This window comes from Muntiacus reevesi, chromosome 1 (assembly GCF_963930625.1).
Source record: "Muntiacus reevesi chromosome 1, mMunRee1.1, whole genome shotgun sequence".
NCBI lineage: Eukaryota > Metazoa > Chordata > Mammalia > Artiodactyla > Cervidae > Muntiacus > Muntiacus reevesi.
The window spans coordinates 45,029,798-45,046,779 of record NC_089249.1 but is presented as its reverse complement, the minus strand read 5'-3'; the positions used below and the strand labels follow the sequence as shown (position 1 = coordinate 45,046,779).

The window sequence follows — 16,982 nt, the reverse complement described above, 5'->3', positions numbered from 1 at the left end:
GGAAATAGTGGCAGATTTTATATTCTTGGGCTCCCAAATCACTTCAGATGGTGACTGTAGCCATGAAATTAAAAGCTGCTTGCTTCTTGGAAGAAAAGCTATGACAAACCTAGACAGTGTATTAAAAAGCAGAGACATCACTTTGCTGACAAAGGTCCATATAGTTGAAGTTATGATTTTTCCAGTAGCCATGTATGGATTTGAGAGTTGGATCATAAAGAAGGCTGAGCACCGAAGCATTGATGCTTTCAACTGTGGTGTTGAAGAAGACTCTTTTTTTTTTTTTTTTTTGGAAGAAGACTCTTGAGAGTCCCTTAGACAGCAAGGAGATCTAATCAGTCAATCCTAAAATAAATCAATCCTGAATATTCATTGGAAGGACTGATGCTGAAGCTGAAACTGCAATGCTTGGTCCAGCTGATGTGAAGAGCTGACTCACTGGAAGAGGCTGTGATGCTGGGAAAGACTGAGGACAGGAGGATAAGAGGGGGCACAGGATGAGATAGTTGGATGGCATCACTGACTCAATGGACATGAGTTTGAGTGAGCTCCAGGAGATAGTGAAGGACAGGGAAACCTGACATGCTGCAGTCCATGGGGTTGCAAAGAGTCGGACATGACTTAGCAAGAGAACAACAGCAACTCCTTATCCACAGCATGATGTATTTAACTTACATTAGAAATTCCACATAACTGATTGAGTACTATTATTAGCATAGATTACATGTAGGTTACAGACAGCAAGGATGTAATCCTAGAAAATATGTCCTGTTGTAAGATATAGATCAAGAGATGCATGTAGATAACACAATATATTGGTTAACAATTTATGTTTGAATAGGGTTGGTTGGATCTATTAAAATCTCTTTTGCTTCTTGGCTCCATGATTTTGGTAAATTTTTAACTTCTCTAGTATCAATATACTCATTTGTAAAATAGAGATTGTATGGTATCTGCCTCAGAGGGCTGTTGTAAACATTAAATGAGATAGTTGCATGAAACGTTTGGCAAATATTTAGATAAATAAAAATACTTGCTACTTTTCAATTGTCATATGCCAGATTTTTGCTTGTCACCTACATGTAAAAATGATCCAATCTTACATTCTTTAATGTCATAAATGTCTTTGACATGCGTGGAATTCTTACCGTATTCATTCACTTCAAAAGAGTGCTTTATTTTTTTCCCAGGCTGCTTCTGCAGTACCACATTGTAGGAACCCAGTGTGGGCTCCACTGAGAGTGGGAAAGAGAGCTGACTGAGTCCCCCTTGCAATTTGAGACTGAGCCATTGGAAAATCCGGTTCCTTTTGGGGTTCTATAGGTAAAAGCATCAGATATATATTGAAGCAATTGAAATATATAGTTTTGAGTAGAAGGACAGATTTTCAGGGAGAATGAAGTAGGCTAATTAGCTGGTTGGTAAATTGGCACCAGAGGTATTAGCAAAGGTTTCTAGGAATTCTAGACTGAAAAAAGGGAAACTTGCCCAGCTGAGATATGACAGGTGATAGTAGCTCTTTTTGTGATTATGCATACCCATCTCGGTCAGAAATATTGCAAGAGCCACTACATTGCATCATCTCAGGGTATTTTGTTCCTTCATTGACATCTTATCCACTCTCCCCAGGATTTATGACAGACAGGGAAAACAGTGTTTATTTAGTTCTGGATAAGTGCCAGTGGGGAAGGAGAAAGTGGAAAGAGGCGTTAATATAACTCACAGTGAGTCCTCATTCCAAGTGAGAGACACAAGATATTACCTACCTCAATATAAACCACCGGGAACTGAAAAGAAAACAAATAGCATGAGTGTGAGATAGAGTATAGAAAGACAAAACCGTGACACCAGCATTAAAACAGTATTTGGACCAGCAGGAAGTGAGCCTGCCTATTCAGTTCTTGTCTGGATGAGGACATGTGGCCCTGTTTGAGTCATAACACTTCGTATGTTTGGTCTGGGACATAGTCTCTTGAAGAAATCACGGGGGCTTCCCTGGTGGCTCAGTGGTAAAGAATCCACCTGCCGATGCAGGCGACAGTTTTGATTCCTGATTTGGGAAGATCCCACATTCTGTAAGGCAACTAAACCTGCGTGCACCAACTATTGAGTCTGTGCTCTAGAGCCTGGGAACCATAACTGCTGAGCCCAGGCACCTTAGAGCCACTAGAGAGTAGCCCCCACTCTCCACAGCTAGAGAAAAGTCTGAGAGCAACAAAGACCCAACATGGCCAAAAACAAATAATTTTTTTTTTAAAGAGAAGGAAAAAACCATTCTTAAACAAACAAACAAACAAAAGAAATCATGATTTCCTTTTATGAAATAATGTAACCTAGACTTATGTAAAAAGGTCCAAATAATGAGTTTTATTTTGCAGTTAACTTTTATCTGTGAGAAATTCTCCATTTCTCTTAAGAGAGATGTCAAATGCACTTATTTTCTTTTGCCCATTTAGAATAATTGAGTCTTTAAGGAGATAATTTCAACTGAATATTTAATTAACTTTAAGAATGTAGTTGAACTTATCTCCCTTATCCTCCAGTAGCCATATGCTTTGGAGAACTTTCGTGGTAGATTTAAGTATCTCATATTGGTCTCAGGTTCTCCAAAGAACAGGTTTTACATTTTGGCCTTTTTTTTCTGCCAGTCTTACTGCTGGGAAAGAAGGAAGGCAAAGGAGAGAGGGCGACAGAGTAGGATATGGTTAGATAGCATCACTTACTCAATGGACATGGACTTGAGCAAACTCTGGGAGTTAGTGCAGGACCGGGAAGCCGGTGTACTGCAGTTCATGGGGCTGCAAAGAGTCAGACACAACTTGGCGACTGAACAACAACAAAATAGCCATTGTTATGAGACTCACCGTTTCGTTCAAAGGGTGAAAGTTGACATCCATAGAGACAATGCGGAATTTCACTGAAACACAGAGATTTTTCTCATGAAAGCCACCAGTGGAAATTCAGGATGGTAACACAAATAACAATGTGCCAGGATTTCCAAAATGTAACAGAGTACCACACCTCCAACCCTTCAGATTGCCTTTGCTTGTTTGGTTCCTTATACCTGTTTGTCCTGGCTTGTAGATGGGTTTGTCTGTCTGGACAAAGACTAGGCTTTCTTCTTTTCTAATGTATATTGGCTTCTTCTTTATGAAGTTCTGGGTTGGCCCTTGCACCTGCACAGTTATGAATGCTGAGGAAGCTGACTCCGGAATCTGTAAAACAGAAATGAGCTGAAGAATCTGTCCAGATCCACTTCTGAATGTCTCAGCCTTTGTGACTTTCTCATTTCTCTGGTTAGTTCCATGGGAATGAATAAGGGCTAGGCTTCCTTGGTGGTTCAGATGGTAAAGAATCCACCTGCAATGCAGGAGACCCAGGTTCAATCCCTGGCTCAGGAAGATCCCCTGGAGAAGGGAATGGCTACCCACTTCAAGATTCCTGCCTGGAGAATTCCATGGACAGAGGGGCCTGGTGGGTTACAGACCACTGGGTCACAAAGAGTCAGGTGGACATGACTGAGAAACAGATACTTTTATTTTCATTTTTTCAGGGTCAAATGGAATGTCCCCTGCTTTATAGATTAATATGATTGTGTAACATGAAAGTGGCAATTTATTGATTTGATTAAAGGAGAAAAGTCATTGCAATAAAAATGAAATAATTCTTCAACCAGTCATGACAATGAAGGCAATAACAAGTTCTCATTTTGACAGTAATATGGTAGTATTAAAATAATTTTTAAAATTTATTTTCTAACAGTCAAAATCAGCACTGTATATTATCATGGTAGTAAGCTGGTATGATTATTTAATACTTTAAGTTTAGAAAAGGTTACAAAGACAGTACATTAACCATCAATCACCTGGGAAATCTTAGATAAGTCACTAAACTTTATGAATCTGTGTGTTTATATCTATAAAGGCATGAACATTATTTACCTTCAAAGTTTGCTTTAAGAGCAAATAAAATCCCTCCTATAACCATTATTATCTTTGGTATATTGCACCAGTTCTGTTTGTAAATATTATGAGAGTATATTCAGTAGAACTTTTATCTTTAAACTTATTTGGAATTCATTCTGTACTCCTCAGTTTTCTTCATTTTTCTATTTTGTATTTTATTTTTTTATTGGCGTATAATTGCTTGATGATGTTGTGCTAGCTTCTGCTGGACAACCAAGTTAATCAACTATATGAATACACATATCCCCTCCCTCTTGATCCTCCCTCCCACCCCTATCCCACCCATCAAGGTCATCACAGGGCACCAAGCTGAGGTTTTTTTTAATTGTTGGGAGTAAGAACCCAAGGCATCAGCTAATGTGATCTCTCGGTAATAATCTCCCTTCCCCCAAGGAAGAATGCTGACCGTGAAGGAGCGGCAGTAGAAGGAGTTTTTCGCCTCCAGGTCTGTGAAGAGAATCTTGCCCTGCACCTGATATTCCAGAGTTACTGTCAGTGCCACTGTCTCATTGAGGTGATTCAGCAGGACACAGACCTTCTCAGGAACACCAGCATACAGCTGTGAGGGGATCAGCACCAGGTACTGCCTGTGGAGAAGAGGGGTCTGGGTCAGCCATGGGGAGGTTGTTGTGGTTGTTTTCTAGATATCTTTGCTATCTTCATCAGTCACAGAACTGAGTTAGGTTTCAGCAGGAGTGGCAAGGAGTATCTTCTTCAAAGGCCAATCCAGAGAACTTAGAAACTCAGAAACCCCCGACCAAGTTAAACACCCAGACATTTCTCTGGTATTGTGGAAATAGTCACCCTTACAACATTAGCAAGCCTATTCATAAGCTATGGATAAGCACTCCGTGAGTTGTTATATATTTTGGATAGAGGTAATTGTCTAAATTAGAAATTTTCAGTGAACCAAGAAAATGTGATCACACACACACACACACACACACACACACACACACACACACGAACATTATTCAACCTTAAAAAAAGAAGGAAATCCTGCCTTTCGTGACAACACATAGATGGCCCTGAGGGCACAATGCTAGGTGAAATAAACCAGAGAAAGACAATTATGCCTGGTATCACTTACATGTGGAATCTTTTTTTTAAAAAAGTCAAACTTAGAAACATAGAGTAGAAAAGTACTTTCCAGTGGCTGGGAGGTAGAGGGAAATAGGAATAGGTTGGTAAAAGGGCATAAACTTTCATTTATGAGGTGATAAGAGCTGAAGATATAATATCTAACGTGGTGACTATGGCTGATAACACTGTATTATATAACTGAAATTTGCTCAGAGATCAGAAATTAAATGTTCTTACCTCTCCTTCAAAAATAGATAGCTGAAAGACAGATGTGCTGGATAAATCATTAGATTAATCTATGTGATAGATTAGTTAGCTCAATGGGGAAAATCCTTTCACAACATATATGTGTGTTGTACACATTAATATCTTACAACTTTAATTCTCAGTAATATGTCAACAGTTCTCTCAAAACACTTTGAATTTATTAACAAACAATATTATTAATCAATTAATCATCATTGAAACCAATAAGAGAATCTGTCTGTGTGTGTGTGGTCTTGGGTTTCATATGATGGTATCACAAATCACTTTGTTCCAGGAAACATTAAAGAGATAACAATTCATGGAGAGGAACTGAATCTATTTTCAATACTATTTCAGAAGCAACCTTAGCTCTTTTCTTTCTTCCACTATCTGCCGATAGAAGACAAACTAGGCTAAGCATCAGATGTATTACCACATACACCCAGAAGACAGTTCCTCTGGGATTCCTCATTCCTCATTCCTCTGTTGCTGTTTATCCATCATTTAGAAAAGCCCAAACGTACTGTACTCTGTGATGCTGTGGTGGCTTATGCTTGTTGATCTATCTGAAGTGTCCTGGTCTAGCTGGAAAACTTCTGTTTGCTTCATAAGACTCATCTCAAAAACAACTTCCTTATGTAGACTTTGGTGATGCCCCTTCCTTTATATCAGTTCCCATGAGGAGTAGGTATTATTTGTCAGTATTCCCACAGAGGGCTTCCCTAGTGACTCAGGAGATACGGGTTCGATCCCTGATCCAGGAAGATCCCCTGGAGGAGGAAATGGCAACCCGCTGCAGTATTCTTTCCTGGAGATCCCCTTGGACAGAGGACCTTGGCAGGCCACAGTCCGTGGGGTTGCAGAGTTGGACACAATTTAGTGACTGAACAACAACAATTCCCACAGAATCTTGGTTCTGTTTTTGCATTTTATTTCATTCTCTGTGCACCATCTCTCTCTCTTTCTTTCTCTTTTATACTATGAGGTACCGAGGTCACAGCCCACATTTTGTTGACCTGTATGTTCTCAAAATCTAATGCTAGCCTTTAAAGATTTGGTGAAGGATTGAGTGACTTGACACACAAATCCTGGCTTGTCTTTAGGTCTCATCCATCTTGGGAACCCATGGCTTGGAGGAGACACAGATACTATGTCACTTTGCAATGGCCAAGACAAGACACTGCAGCCTTTTTCATTAGCCAGTAAAGAATTTATCTTTTTTTTTTTTTTTGGTAGGAATTATGTATTTTTATTTGGTGAATATTGTAGAATTTCACCATCTTGGTAGGTGAATGTTTCACAAATATTTCACAAATATAATTACCTTGTGTCTCTGAGTTTTCTAGAACTGGAGTATATCTTTTACCACCTGCAGTAATCATTTTCAATGCTTTTCAACAGCAGATAATTTCATAGAGAATTAGGAAATAAACAAAAAGACAGATGTCAAGAAACATATAACAGAATGGGAAAGAGGAGGGCATTAGAATTTTCTGGAAATGTTGCTTACGGTTTGGAGGTAGCCGAAGCATCTCTGGGAAGGAGGAAGAAAAGCAGAATCAAGACTGGATTACGAAGTTGATGTCCCCTCATGGTGTAGAGAGGACCAGGAAAGAATGGGAGTCTGAGTCGTTGATTCCTTGAGCTCTGTTCCAGAATCCCTGGTTTTTATTTTACCTGATGGATAGTGAAAGTAAACGGCTAACCATTTATTTTTGTAACTTATTAACTACTTCCAGTATAAAAAAAATCAATTGCAGATCACTTCCATCCAATTGCTCAAATTTTCAAAGGGCCTGAAAAAGAGAATGTTGAGACTACATTAGTTGTGGTTGTTAATCAGCACTTCAAACATCTTTAAGAAAAAAATAAAAATAAATGATATGATTTGGTGAAATCAAGAGCTACTTATGTAAATACACAACACAGATCTTTTCCTGGAAGTCCAGGGAACAGCACATATTCCCTGAGTGTCAACCAATAGAGTTCTTTAACGAAACAAAGGAAAATTTATCCCAGAATTTTAAACAAAATAAATATAAAGATAATCTCTCCATTGTTTGAAAGCTTAGTTTTCACTTTTTATAGCTATCTTTCTATTTATTTATAAAGAAAATGAACCCATGTAATACATTATTATAGTTTCTTAGTTCATTTAACATCTAGAATATAAAGCCAATTAATTTTATCTTCTGAGAAAATAACCTTTAGAATCTTTAAAAAGATGGTACAAATGAACTAATTTACAAAACAGAAATAGAGTTACAGATGCAGAAAACAAAGCTACAAAGGGGGACAGCATGGGGAGAGGGGGAAAGGATAAATTGAGAGATTGGGATAGACATACACACTACTATATATAAAATATGTACTAATAAGAACCTACTGTGTAGCATGGGGAACTCTACTCAGTACTCTGTAATGATCTATATGGGGAAAAAAGTCTAAAAAAGAGTGAATATATGTATATGTAAAATTGATTCACTTTTGCTGTAAACAGAAACTAATACAACATTATGAATCAACTATACTCTAATAAAGATTAATTTAAAAAATAAAATTCCAATGATGATAATAAACTATGAGTGATATAATGCTAGGTTAAAGTAAACTGTAAGAATACTTGTGTGAGGCCTTGGTACCTGGCAAATGCTTGCTGAATGAAGATAAAACTTTTCAGCTTCATCTGGTTTCTTCTCTCATTAGAAACTATGCTCTTTCCACTTCCACCCTGCATTCCTACACTACCATAAATAAATATCTTCATTGTCTGCCAGCTTAATACGGAATAAAGTAACTTAAAATAAATAATAAATGATTTTCAAGAATGCTCCAAGTAACTTTTCATAGGCGTAATTATAATTTTTTGGATATACACCAATCCCTTACTTTAGCCAAATGCCTAACGACTAAGTATAAAAATCCAGTTTGATGAAGCAAAATCACCGTTACAGTTTAAGCTTCTAGAGTAGAAGAATAAATCTGAAGTGTTATAGAACTTTATTGTTGTGATTTTTAATTGGAAATGATAGTAGATACATTTAAAATATTTATCAAAGAGCATAAACAGTATGTTCTTCACATTCTCTGCTAGTGCTTATATTACATATTTTTGTGGTCTTTAGTCTTTTCCTTCCTTGTATTCCAAAAAGAATTTTAACCTTTCACACAAGCTTAGCTTTTAAAGCTTCTCATCATGAGTAAGATAACAAAAAATATATTATAAATACTGATATTTTAAAAATAAAGTGAAATACCACTTTGAAAATGTATTCAGTGAAATGTAAATACTGCAGTCATTTATTGCCTACCATTATCCACTTAAAACAATGCAAACTATTCTTTTAAAAGTTGGAAATTTTTGTATCATTCTTGTTTCTGCTCAATCTTGTATTCCCACATAATTTAACCCTGTTATTTCATGCTTCAATATATTTTATTTTTTAAGAAAATTTTTTGATGTGGATCATTTTTAAAGTCTTTATTGAATTTTTTTTTATAATATTACTTCTGCTTTATACTTTGTTTATTTATTTTCTTGGTCTTGAGATGTGTGGGATCTTAGCTCCCTGACTAGGGATTGAACTTGCACTCCCTGGATTAGAAGGTGAAGTCTTAAACTACTGGACCACTGGGGAAGTACTGCTTCAATATATTTTAAAGATCACTCTATCATACATTTCTGAAACTAAAGATAATGAAAACTATAAAAGAGGTTCTTGTACCTATCCAGTTCTGAGTAGTAATAGATTTTTCTAGATCAAGCTATCATTATAAATGTGGTCAATATATTCTTTATCAAAGCTATATATAGCTACTATAATTTCAATAATATTAAACACAAGAAAAATTTTGTTTGAAAGTCATTTCTAAATGAAATTAATTGTATATTCCATCCATCTGGGTCCCCCAATCAGATCATGTGTCTTTGGATGAACATGATTTATGGCTAGATTGACACACATCTCACCTATCCTCTTGCTACGTTTTCTATTCTCCTATGTTCTACTCTCCTATGTTTCTATTCTAGAATATTCCTATTCTACTTCCTATTCTATAGATGCAAGCACCAAGAAGTCTTGTTCACATAAAGAGAGATAGAGGTCTTCCTTGGTGGTCTGGTGGCTAAGACTCCACGCTCCCAATACAGGGGGTCCAGGTTCTATCCCTGGTCAGGGAACTAAGATCCCACACGCTGCAACTAAGATCCAGTGCAACTAAATAAAATAAGTATTTTTCTAAAATAGGAAAAAAACACAAGAAGTTCTGTTATAACATCATCATCATCTTAATATTTAGTTATCTAAGTTATAAGCCAAAGGTCGCATTGCAATCATCGTTGAAAAAGAATTTCAATTACCTGTGCTGTGCATTGCATAGTTGCTTCAGTTGTGCCCAGCTCTTTTCGACTCCATGGACTGCAGCCCGCCAGGCTTCTCTGTCCGTGGGATTCTCCAGGCAAGACTACTGGTGCTTAATTATCGATCAGCTGATGAATCAAGTATGACTTCCTTAATTTTATTGAAAGCACACCACTGGAAACTAGGTCAATTGCAAAAGGATTTGGAACTCAGTTATTAGTCATTCTTGTTCTCACTGTCTAGAAACATTACAAAAAAGGCATTTATAAATGGTTACTAATTGCTACAGTCCTACTTAGAATCACTTGATATGCTCAATAACTTTGGCAAAATTGAAATATTATTAATTTAAATATACTTTTATCAATATAAGACCTCAAAGTGCTTTTTATTATTGTCAAAACTATGACTTGCATAGTTATATTTCTAGAAAGTGCCTACAAGTAATCTGATTTGCAAAGCTAGGCCTCATTGTCAAGATAATCAGTCAAGTTAGATTTGTGACTGATAGGAAAAATATTATTTCATTTTTAATTCTAATAAACTCACAAAAGTACATTCTTATGGCAGTTATCCCACTTCCAGATTCTAAGATAAGTGAAATCCCATTTCTGAACTCTAAGATCAAGAGTTTTGCTGGGTATCTCTTTCCTGGATTCAGGGTTTCTTTCTGTGCTCTCTCCTTTATTCTTACGCAACTCCCAGCGGCAATATAAACACTGACAAGAGTTGAGGAAGAAAAAGGTGAGGTTTAAAAATGAAAACTCTTATTATTTTTACCTCCCACCACTATAATAATGAGTATAGAAAATTTCAAAATGAGTCAAAAGTACCCATTTTAAATGTTATACATTTTTAATACCAGAAATATATTTAAGACAGATGGATGTATGAGGGCTTATGAGCTACAATGGGTTCGTGATTTATTGATTTAAGAGACTTTGTGCAAATATCAATATTTTGGATTTTTTTTTGGCAAAAGATAAGCAAGTTTTTCACTCTAAGATATATCTAAAACACATATTATAAGTAAATATCATAATACTAAAGTAAACACACAGATCATATCTTGATTGAATTATCAACATTATGGTAGTGTTTTTATGTAATTATTACCTACAAAGACCATAAGTTTATTGATCATGCACAATTTCAGGGGTTTCAAAATGATGTTGAAATACACTGCGGCCAAAACTGAACCTAATGGCAGAGTCTATCTAGCCAAATGTCAAAGTCAAAGATCAATGTTATAGTATTCCAGCTTTTAATAGTAGGTAACTACTTAACTCACATGAATGAAAATAGAGTAATGGAATTCCAGTCAACAGTTTAATAGACACTCAATAGATATTTGCTGAGTGAAAGAATAAATAAAATAAGTTTGTGACTTTCTTGGCTAAAGTATCGTTGTATAAGCAGGAAAAGCATTTGGAAAGAAATAATCTGAAAATGCAATATGGGAATATTCTAACTGACCTCAAAGCAGGATGACAAAGTACTTAAGAGAATAGACTCAATTGTCAAACTCCCTGGAAAGAATCCCAGGTTCCTCACTGTGACCTCTTTGACAAATTATTTAACCTCTCAGGGCTTCAGTTTATCTATAAAGTTGCTTAAGAGTAGCTCCCCAAGGATTCGATTTAATTTAACATACTTAAAAGTACTTAGAAAGTGTCTGGCATAGACTGAAAGCTATATAAATGTTCGTTATTATTATTAATAGTAAAACTGTCTTTCCATGTTTTTTTTTTTTTTTTTAATCTTAGAAGCTCTTTTTTCTTTTGTGCAGAGAACAATTTGTTTCACATAACTGATACGTGAGATTCATAGTTTCGAACACCAAATTTAATTGACTCAGCCAAGAAGTTCCCACACAAATAGGAAAATCGCACACAGCCACCCAATCATTCACTAAGGGCTTCCCAGGTGGCGCTAGTGTAAAGAACCTGCCTCCCAATGAAACGGGGATTCGATCCCTCGGTTGGGAAGATCTCCTGGAGGAGCACATGTCAATCCAGGCAAGTCTTCTTGCCGGGAGAATCGCAAGGACAAAGGAACCTGGCAGGCTATATATAGTCCATGGTGTCGCAAAGAGTTAGATCTGACTGACCTAGTATTTCCTCTAATCATTCGCTAAAGCAAAAATTAATATTCATAAAACTCTGAAGAAGAAGTCGCTCAGTCGTGTCCGACTCTTGGTGACCTCATGGACTATAGCCTACGATGCTCCTCCGTCCATGGGATTTTCCAGGCAAGAGTACTGGAGTGGGTTGCCATTCCTTCTCCAGAGGATCTTCCTGATCCAGGGATCGAACCTGGGTCTCCCGCATTGTAGGCTGATGCTTTATCATCTGAATCACGAGGGAAACTTTAAAATGAACTGAATACAACTTTAGATGAACTGAAATGTTTAATAACTAAAGACACATGCTATATGTTGCCTTGGTAGAATCTATCTTACACATCCACCAAAATAGGAAGACCTTATCACAACATAAAAGCTTTAATTACTTACTGTTAGGTGAAAAGGAATAAAAGCTAACTTTTGCTATAATAATAGCATTAAATTTTGACATAAACTGGGAAGAGAGGTGAATAAGTAGATGTGAAAAGAGTTGACTTTGTAATTGCTGATAATTCTAATTTTCAATTGTGTATGGCAAACAGATTCTTTAAAATCTCAAAGTTATTTTTTAAAAAATTCTGTGAAAGACATTATTACCTTTGGACATATTTCTAAACTGCTACTTTCAAAGAAAAATATGTTTGCAGAACATTGAGCAACTGTGAGTGGGTGAGAATGGAGGTGTCCTTGTCACTTAGTGTACACTGGGGGAGGTGCTGTTAGAATCACTGGCATAAGCAGAATGAAATCAAAACTCACGGTAACAGAAATGAGACATTCATAGCAATATTTTTTTTAAAACTGTATTTTTAATTGGAGGAAAATTGCTTTACAAAATTGTGTTGGTTTCTGTACAACAATGAGAGTCAGCCATAATTGCATGTATATTCCCTCCTTCTTGATCCTCCCTCCCCTCTCCCCATCCCATCCCCTCTAGATCATCACAGAGGGCCAGGCTGGGCTCCCTCTTATGCAGCAACTTCTCACCAGCTGTCCATTTTACACATGGTAATGTGCATATGTCAAGGCTACTTTCTCCATTCACCCTACTTTCTCCTTCCCCCACTGTATCCACAAGTCATTCTCTATGTCTGTGTCTCCATTCCTTCCCTGTAGAGAGGTTCATCAATACCATTTTTCTAGATTCCATGTATATGTTTTAATATATGATATTTGTTTTTCTCTTTCTGACTTACTGCACTCTCATACTTTGTTTTCAAAAGCAACAGGACCCTGGGAAAGCTATGACTATTTGAAGCATTATATCTTAGACACTAATGATCAACTTTTTTGAAAACTGGATATCCTCAACTGTGTGACACTCATTCATCTTTTCTGCTACGTAAAAACCACTTTCCAGCATTTGTCAGTCCTCTACTAGAAAATAGGTGGGATGAGAGAAAAAAAAAAACCCCACCTCATTTTAATTAAATGTTCATGTTTCTGGGCTGTTGTGAGTAGTAGCAGGCTTTTTAACCTCTGCCCTCTTTAGCTCTTCTTAGTGAAAATTCCAGAAATCTTCCATTTTTGTCCCTAGTCTTATTTCTTGAACTATTTCCTATCAGGAAAGAAATTAGTAGTTAATAATGTCAGTTGCTAAGGCTGATCTTCAGGCTGTTTTCATCATGGTATAATTCCCTAATCTACAGAAAACAGCTCTTCAGTTCCACAGCTCAGACTTTTCTGTAACTCTTCTGTTCACTTGAACTTATTTCTCTCCCTGCTGCTTCTTTTCCCCCTCTTCACTGCAAATAAATCTATCCAACTCTCATCTTAAAGCGTGATTTTGAATTAATTCCACCTCTGTGCTTTCTCATGTGCCATTCATCTTATCAGAAATGTCTTCTTTTGAGACATTTCTGTAGTAATCTGTGCCTAAGAACTGCTTATTGACCACGGAGATGAGAAGAGATTTCTCAGCTTATTTCCATGCCATGCTGATCATTCTATCACTGGGCAATTCTCTACTCACTAGGGTTCTCTTACTAGCTCTTGATACACTTTATTGCTGTTTTACTTACAGTTCAACTGTTAGCATATACATTTATATAAACTGTCAGTGATTTTAAAACTTGATTATTATTAGAATCACCTAAGGAGCTCTTTAAAAATACAGTTTCCAATGCTCCCCACTCCATGCTTACTGAAACTAAATATTTAGCCTTTATACTACATAATCTATTTTCAAGTCCCTTTTTTAGTATGATTGACATGAAGAATGCCATATATTTAATGTATAGAAGAGAAGCATATATCTGTGAAAAAATGAAATGTTTCATGAATTTGTGTGTTCTCCTTATCTAGGGGTCATGCTAATCTTCTCTGTATTGTTCTAATTTTAGTATGAGTGAGTCAAAGTTGCTCAGTCATGTCCAACTCTTTGTGACCCTATCGACAGTAGCCTGTCAGGCTCCTCTGTCCATGTGACTCTGCAGGCAAAAATACTGGAATGGGTTGCCCATTCCTTTCTTCAGGGGATCTTCCCAATCCAGGGATTGAACCTGGGTCTCTAGCATTGTAGGCAGATTCTTTACTGTCTGAGCCACCAGGGAAGACCCAAGTGTGGGCTTTAGAGGGGCACACCCGGATTTTAGTGTACATGCTGCTGAAGTGAGCACTTTAATCTATATTTTTATTTTATATTTTAAGCAAACTCTCTAATGGATTTTAATATGACTGATTTGCTAAGCATGTATTGGTGGTGGTGGTTTAGTCACTGAGTTGTATCTGACTCTTGCAACCCCATGGAACGTAGCCCTCCAGGCTCCTGTCCATGGAATTCTCCAGGCAAGAATACTGGAGTAGGTTGCCATTTCTTTCACCAGGGGTTCTTCTGAACCCAGGGATCAGACCCAGGTCTCCCGCATTGCAGGTGAATTCTTTACCAACCGAGCCACCAGGGAAGCCCCAAGCATGTATTCAGTACCATCAACTTAGATATCCTATAAATGATAGTAGCTAAGCATAATGAAACAGATACACTCAGTGTCTCCCCAGGCTTGTAGATGGATACCTGTCTGCACAAGGACCATGTTTCCTCTGGGCCTGATTGCTACTGATCTTTCCTTCTGGTCAAGAGTTGCTCTTTTAACAAAGAATGTAATGAAAGCTGGTCTGGTTTGGAGAACCTAGGGAGCAAATAAAAACGCGGCAGCTGTTTTATCAAAAAATCCCTCCCTTGGGAGATGGGGGCTTTGGGGTAACAGCAAACGGGTATAGATTTTTGGAGGGGATAATGAAAATATTCCTATGGTGATGGTTACAAAACTCTGGATATACTAAAAGTCACTGACTTATACTCTAAATGGATGAATTTCCTAGTGTGTAAACCATATCTTGATAAAGCTGTTAAGAAAAAATCCCCCCTACTAACTAGGTGTTGGCATCACTCAAAATTTTCATTCATCTCTTGTCATATCTTTTTATGGAGAAGTCAATCTTGTTTATTTCTCTCATTTTGTCACTTTCTTATATCATTATTTAAACTCTTTTTTTTTTTTCCTTTCTTAAAACTTTCCTTCTCTGCATGGGAATGTTTCCTTTTATTTATCTTATTCCATTTGACAAACTTCTGTCCTCATTCCCTTGTCAGCGTTTATGACTGTACTTACATCATCCTAAACTGAGGACTATGTTATTATTTTTTTTTAATTAAAAGACAGTTACACACACTGTAAAAGAGTCTGATATCTGTCTGTAGAAAGTCAGTTATACGGGTACCTTTTGTGAACCTGCAATATTCTTATCTCTACAACTAGAATAAAATATTTAATTCAAAGCTAATGTGTTTGAAGAAATCCTGTCCAGTAACATTCTCTTCAAATATTTTGGCCTGGATCTCACTATAGTTGAGAGAGACAGTCAAGAAAACAGATTCTGTTTTGTAGATTGAAAAGCTATGCATAAGCTTTATCTAAAGAGCTTTCATATAGAATGGAGGGATGAACAGAGTACACTGCTTACAAAATTTAAGCCAGAGCATTAAAATTGAAAACATGAAAGCAATATTTAGCTACTTAGCAATCATTTTGATAACTGAAGGATTTTGGAGTTTAAGAAAATTGCAATACATCAAAAGACTGAATCTGAGGAATTCATGTAACAGAAAGATGCTGGCCTATGAATTAAATTTTGTAGCCCCAACAAAGGAAACCTCAATAAGAGAGAAGCAATTACTTAAAGTCATTAGTTGTATAAAGGCTAGCAATGTCAGTGTCTTCATTACAATGCTTTGCCTCCAAATTGATACAACACATTTCATTTCAAATTTTCCCACTCTTAGTCCAGCTTGTTTCCTCAGCTTCCCACTGATGCCTCTTCTTTAATATGGATACAACAGTGTTAGAGCTCTTGATTACATTCTGGATATTTACTAGGCAAACATGATGGTGCCGTTCAAATTTGGAATTTACCATATGAATTAATGGGCTTCCCAGGTAGTGTAGTGGTAAAGAATCTGTCTGCCAATGCAGGAGATGTAAGAGACTTGGGTTCAATCCCGGGGTCAGGAAGATCCCCTGGAAGAGGAAATGGCAACCCACTCTGGTGTTCTTGCCTGGATAATTCCATGAACAGAGGAACCTGATGGGGTACAGTTTATGGGGTCTCAAAGAGTGGGAGATGACTAACTATACATTTCTTCTAATCATTCACTAAAGCAAAAAAAAATGATATTCATGATCTTTTCTTTCTCTTGTTGTATTTTTACCCACCCCTTTCTACAAGGACAACTTGGTATTGTGTGTTTCTTTACTGCAAAGGTTCTGGCCAAATCTAAAGAAAATTGTCTCTGTCATTTGACCAAGACTGTGTCTTTATGCCTTTAGTTAATACATCTCAACATCACAAATGGAAAACAATGTCATAGTGGTGATCACTTACCTTATCCCTTATGAAAAGTGACAACAAAAATCTACACTCTCTCCATGCTTCTCCTCCTTTACTGATTCCATGGAGTTTCTTTGTCCCTTGTCATAACACTCACTTCAAGATATGACTGTAAAACAATCACTTAATATTTGAAGAACATTCAAATAGTCAGTTATATACTTACACTTAGAACATCTTTGTTAATCAAAATGTAGAACATAAATTTACCAGAAATGGGCATATCTGGATGTCGAATGTTTTCTAAGACTTTGTTAACATGATACAACTTGGAAGCCTAAATCTAATATCAACAACAGGAAGTGCAGCATGAGG

At 36.8% G+C, this 16,982-nt stretch overlaps 1 protein-coding gene and 1 non-coding gene across 2 annotated transcripts in view; both read right to left on the bottom strand.

Moving 5' to 3' along the window:
* LOC136167792 (pregnancy zone protein-like) overlaps positions 1-6,887 on the bottom strand; it is a 58,894-nt gene extending 52,007 nt beyond the window's left edge. The window contains exons 1-6 of the mRNA XM_065935365.1: positions 6,805-6,887; positions 4,372-4,552; positions 3,065-3,215; positions 2,865-2,917; positions 1,767-1,787; positions 1,149-1,317 (exon numbers count right to left, since the gene is read on the bottom strand). Coding sequence (XP_065791437.1) covers positions 1,149-1,317; positions 1,767-1,787; positions 2,865-2,917; positions 3,065-3,215; positions 4,372-4,552; positions 6,805-6,887 — 658 coding nt within the window. The remainder of the gene's footprint in view (positions 1-1,148; positions 1,318-1,766; positions 1,788-2,864; positions 2,918-3,064; positions 3,216-4,371; positions 4,553-6,804) is intronic.
* Positions 6,888-14,039: 7,152 nt separating this feature from the next.
* LOC136156751 (U6 spliceosomal RNA) lies at positions 14,040-14,146 on the bottom strand. The gene has a single exon (XR_010661234.1). It is a non-coding gene; the product is annotated as a U6 spliceosomal RNA (small nuclear RNA).
* Positions 14,147-16,982: the final 2,836 nt, after the last annotated feature.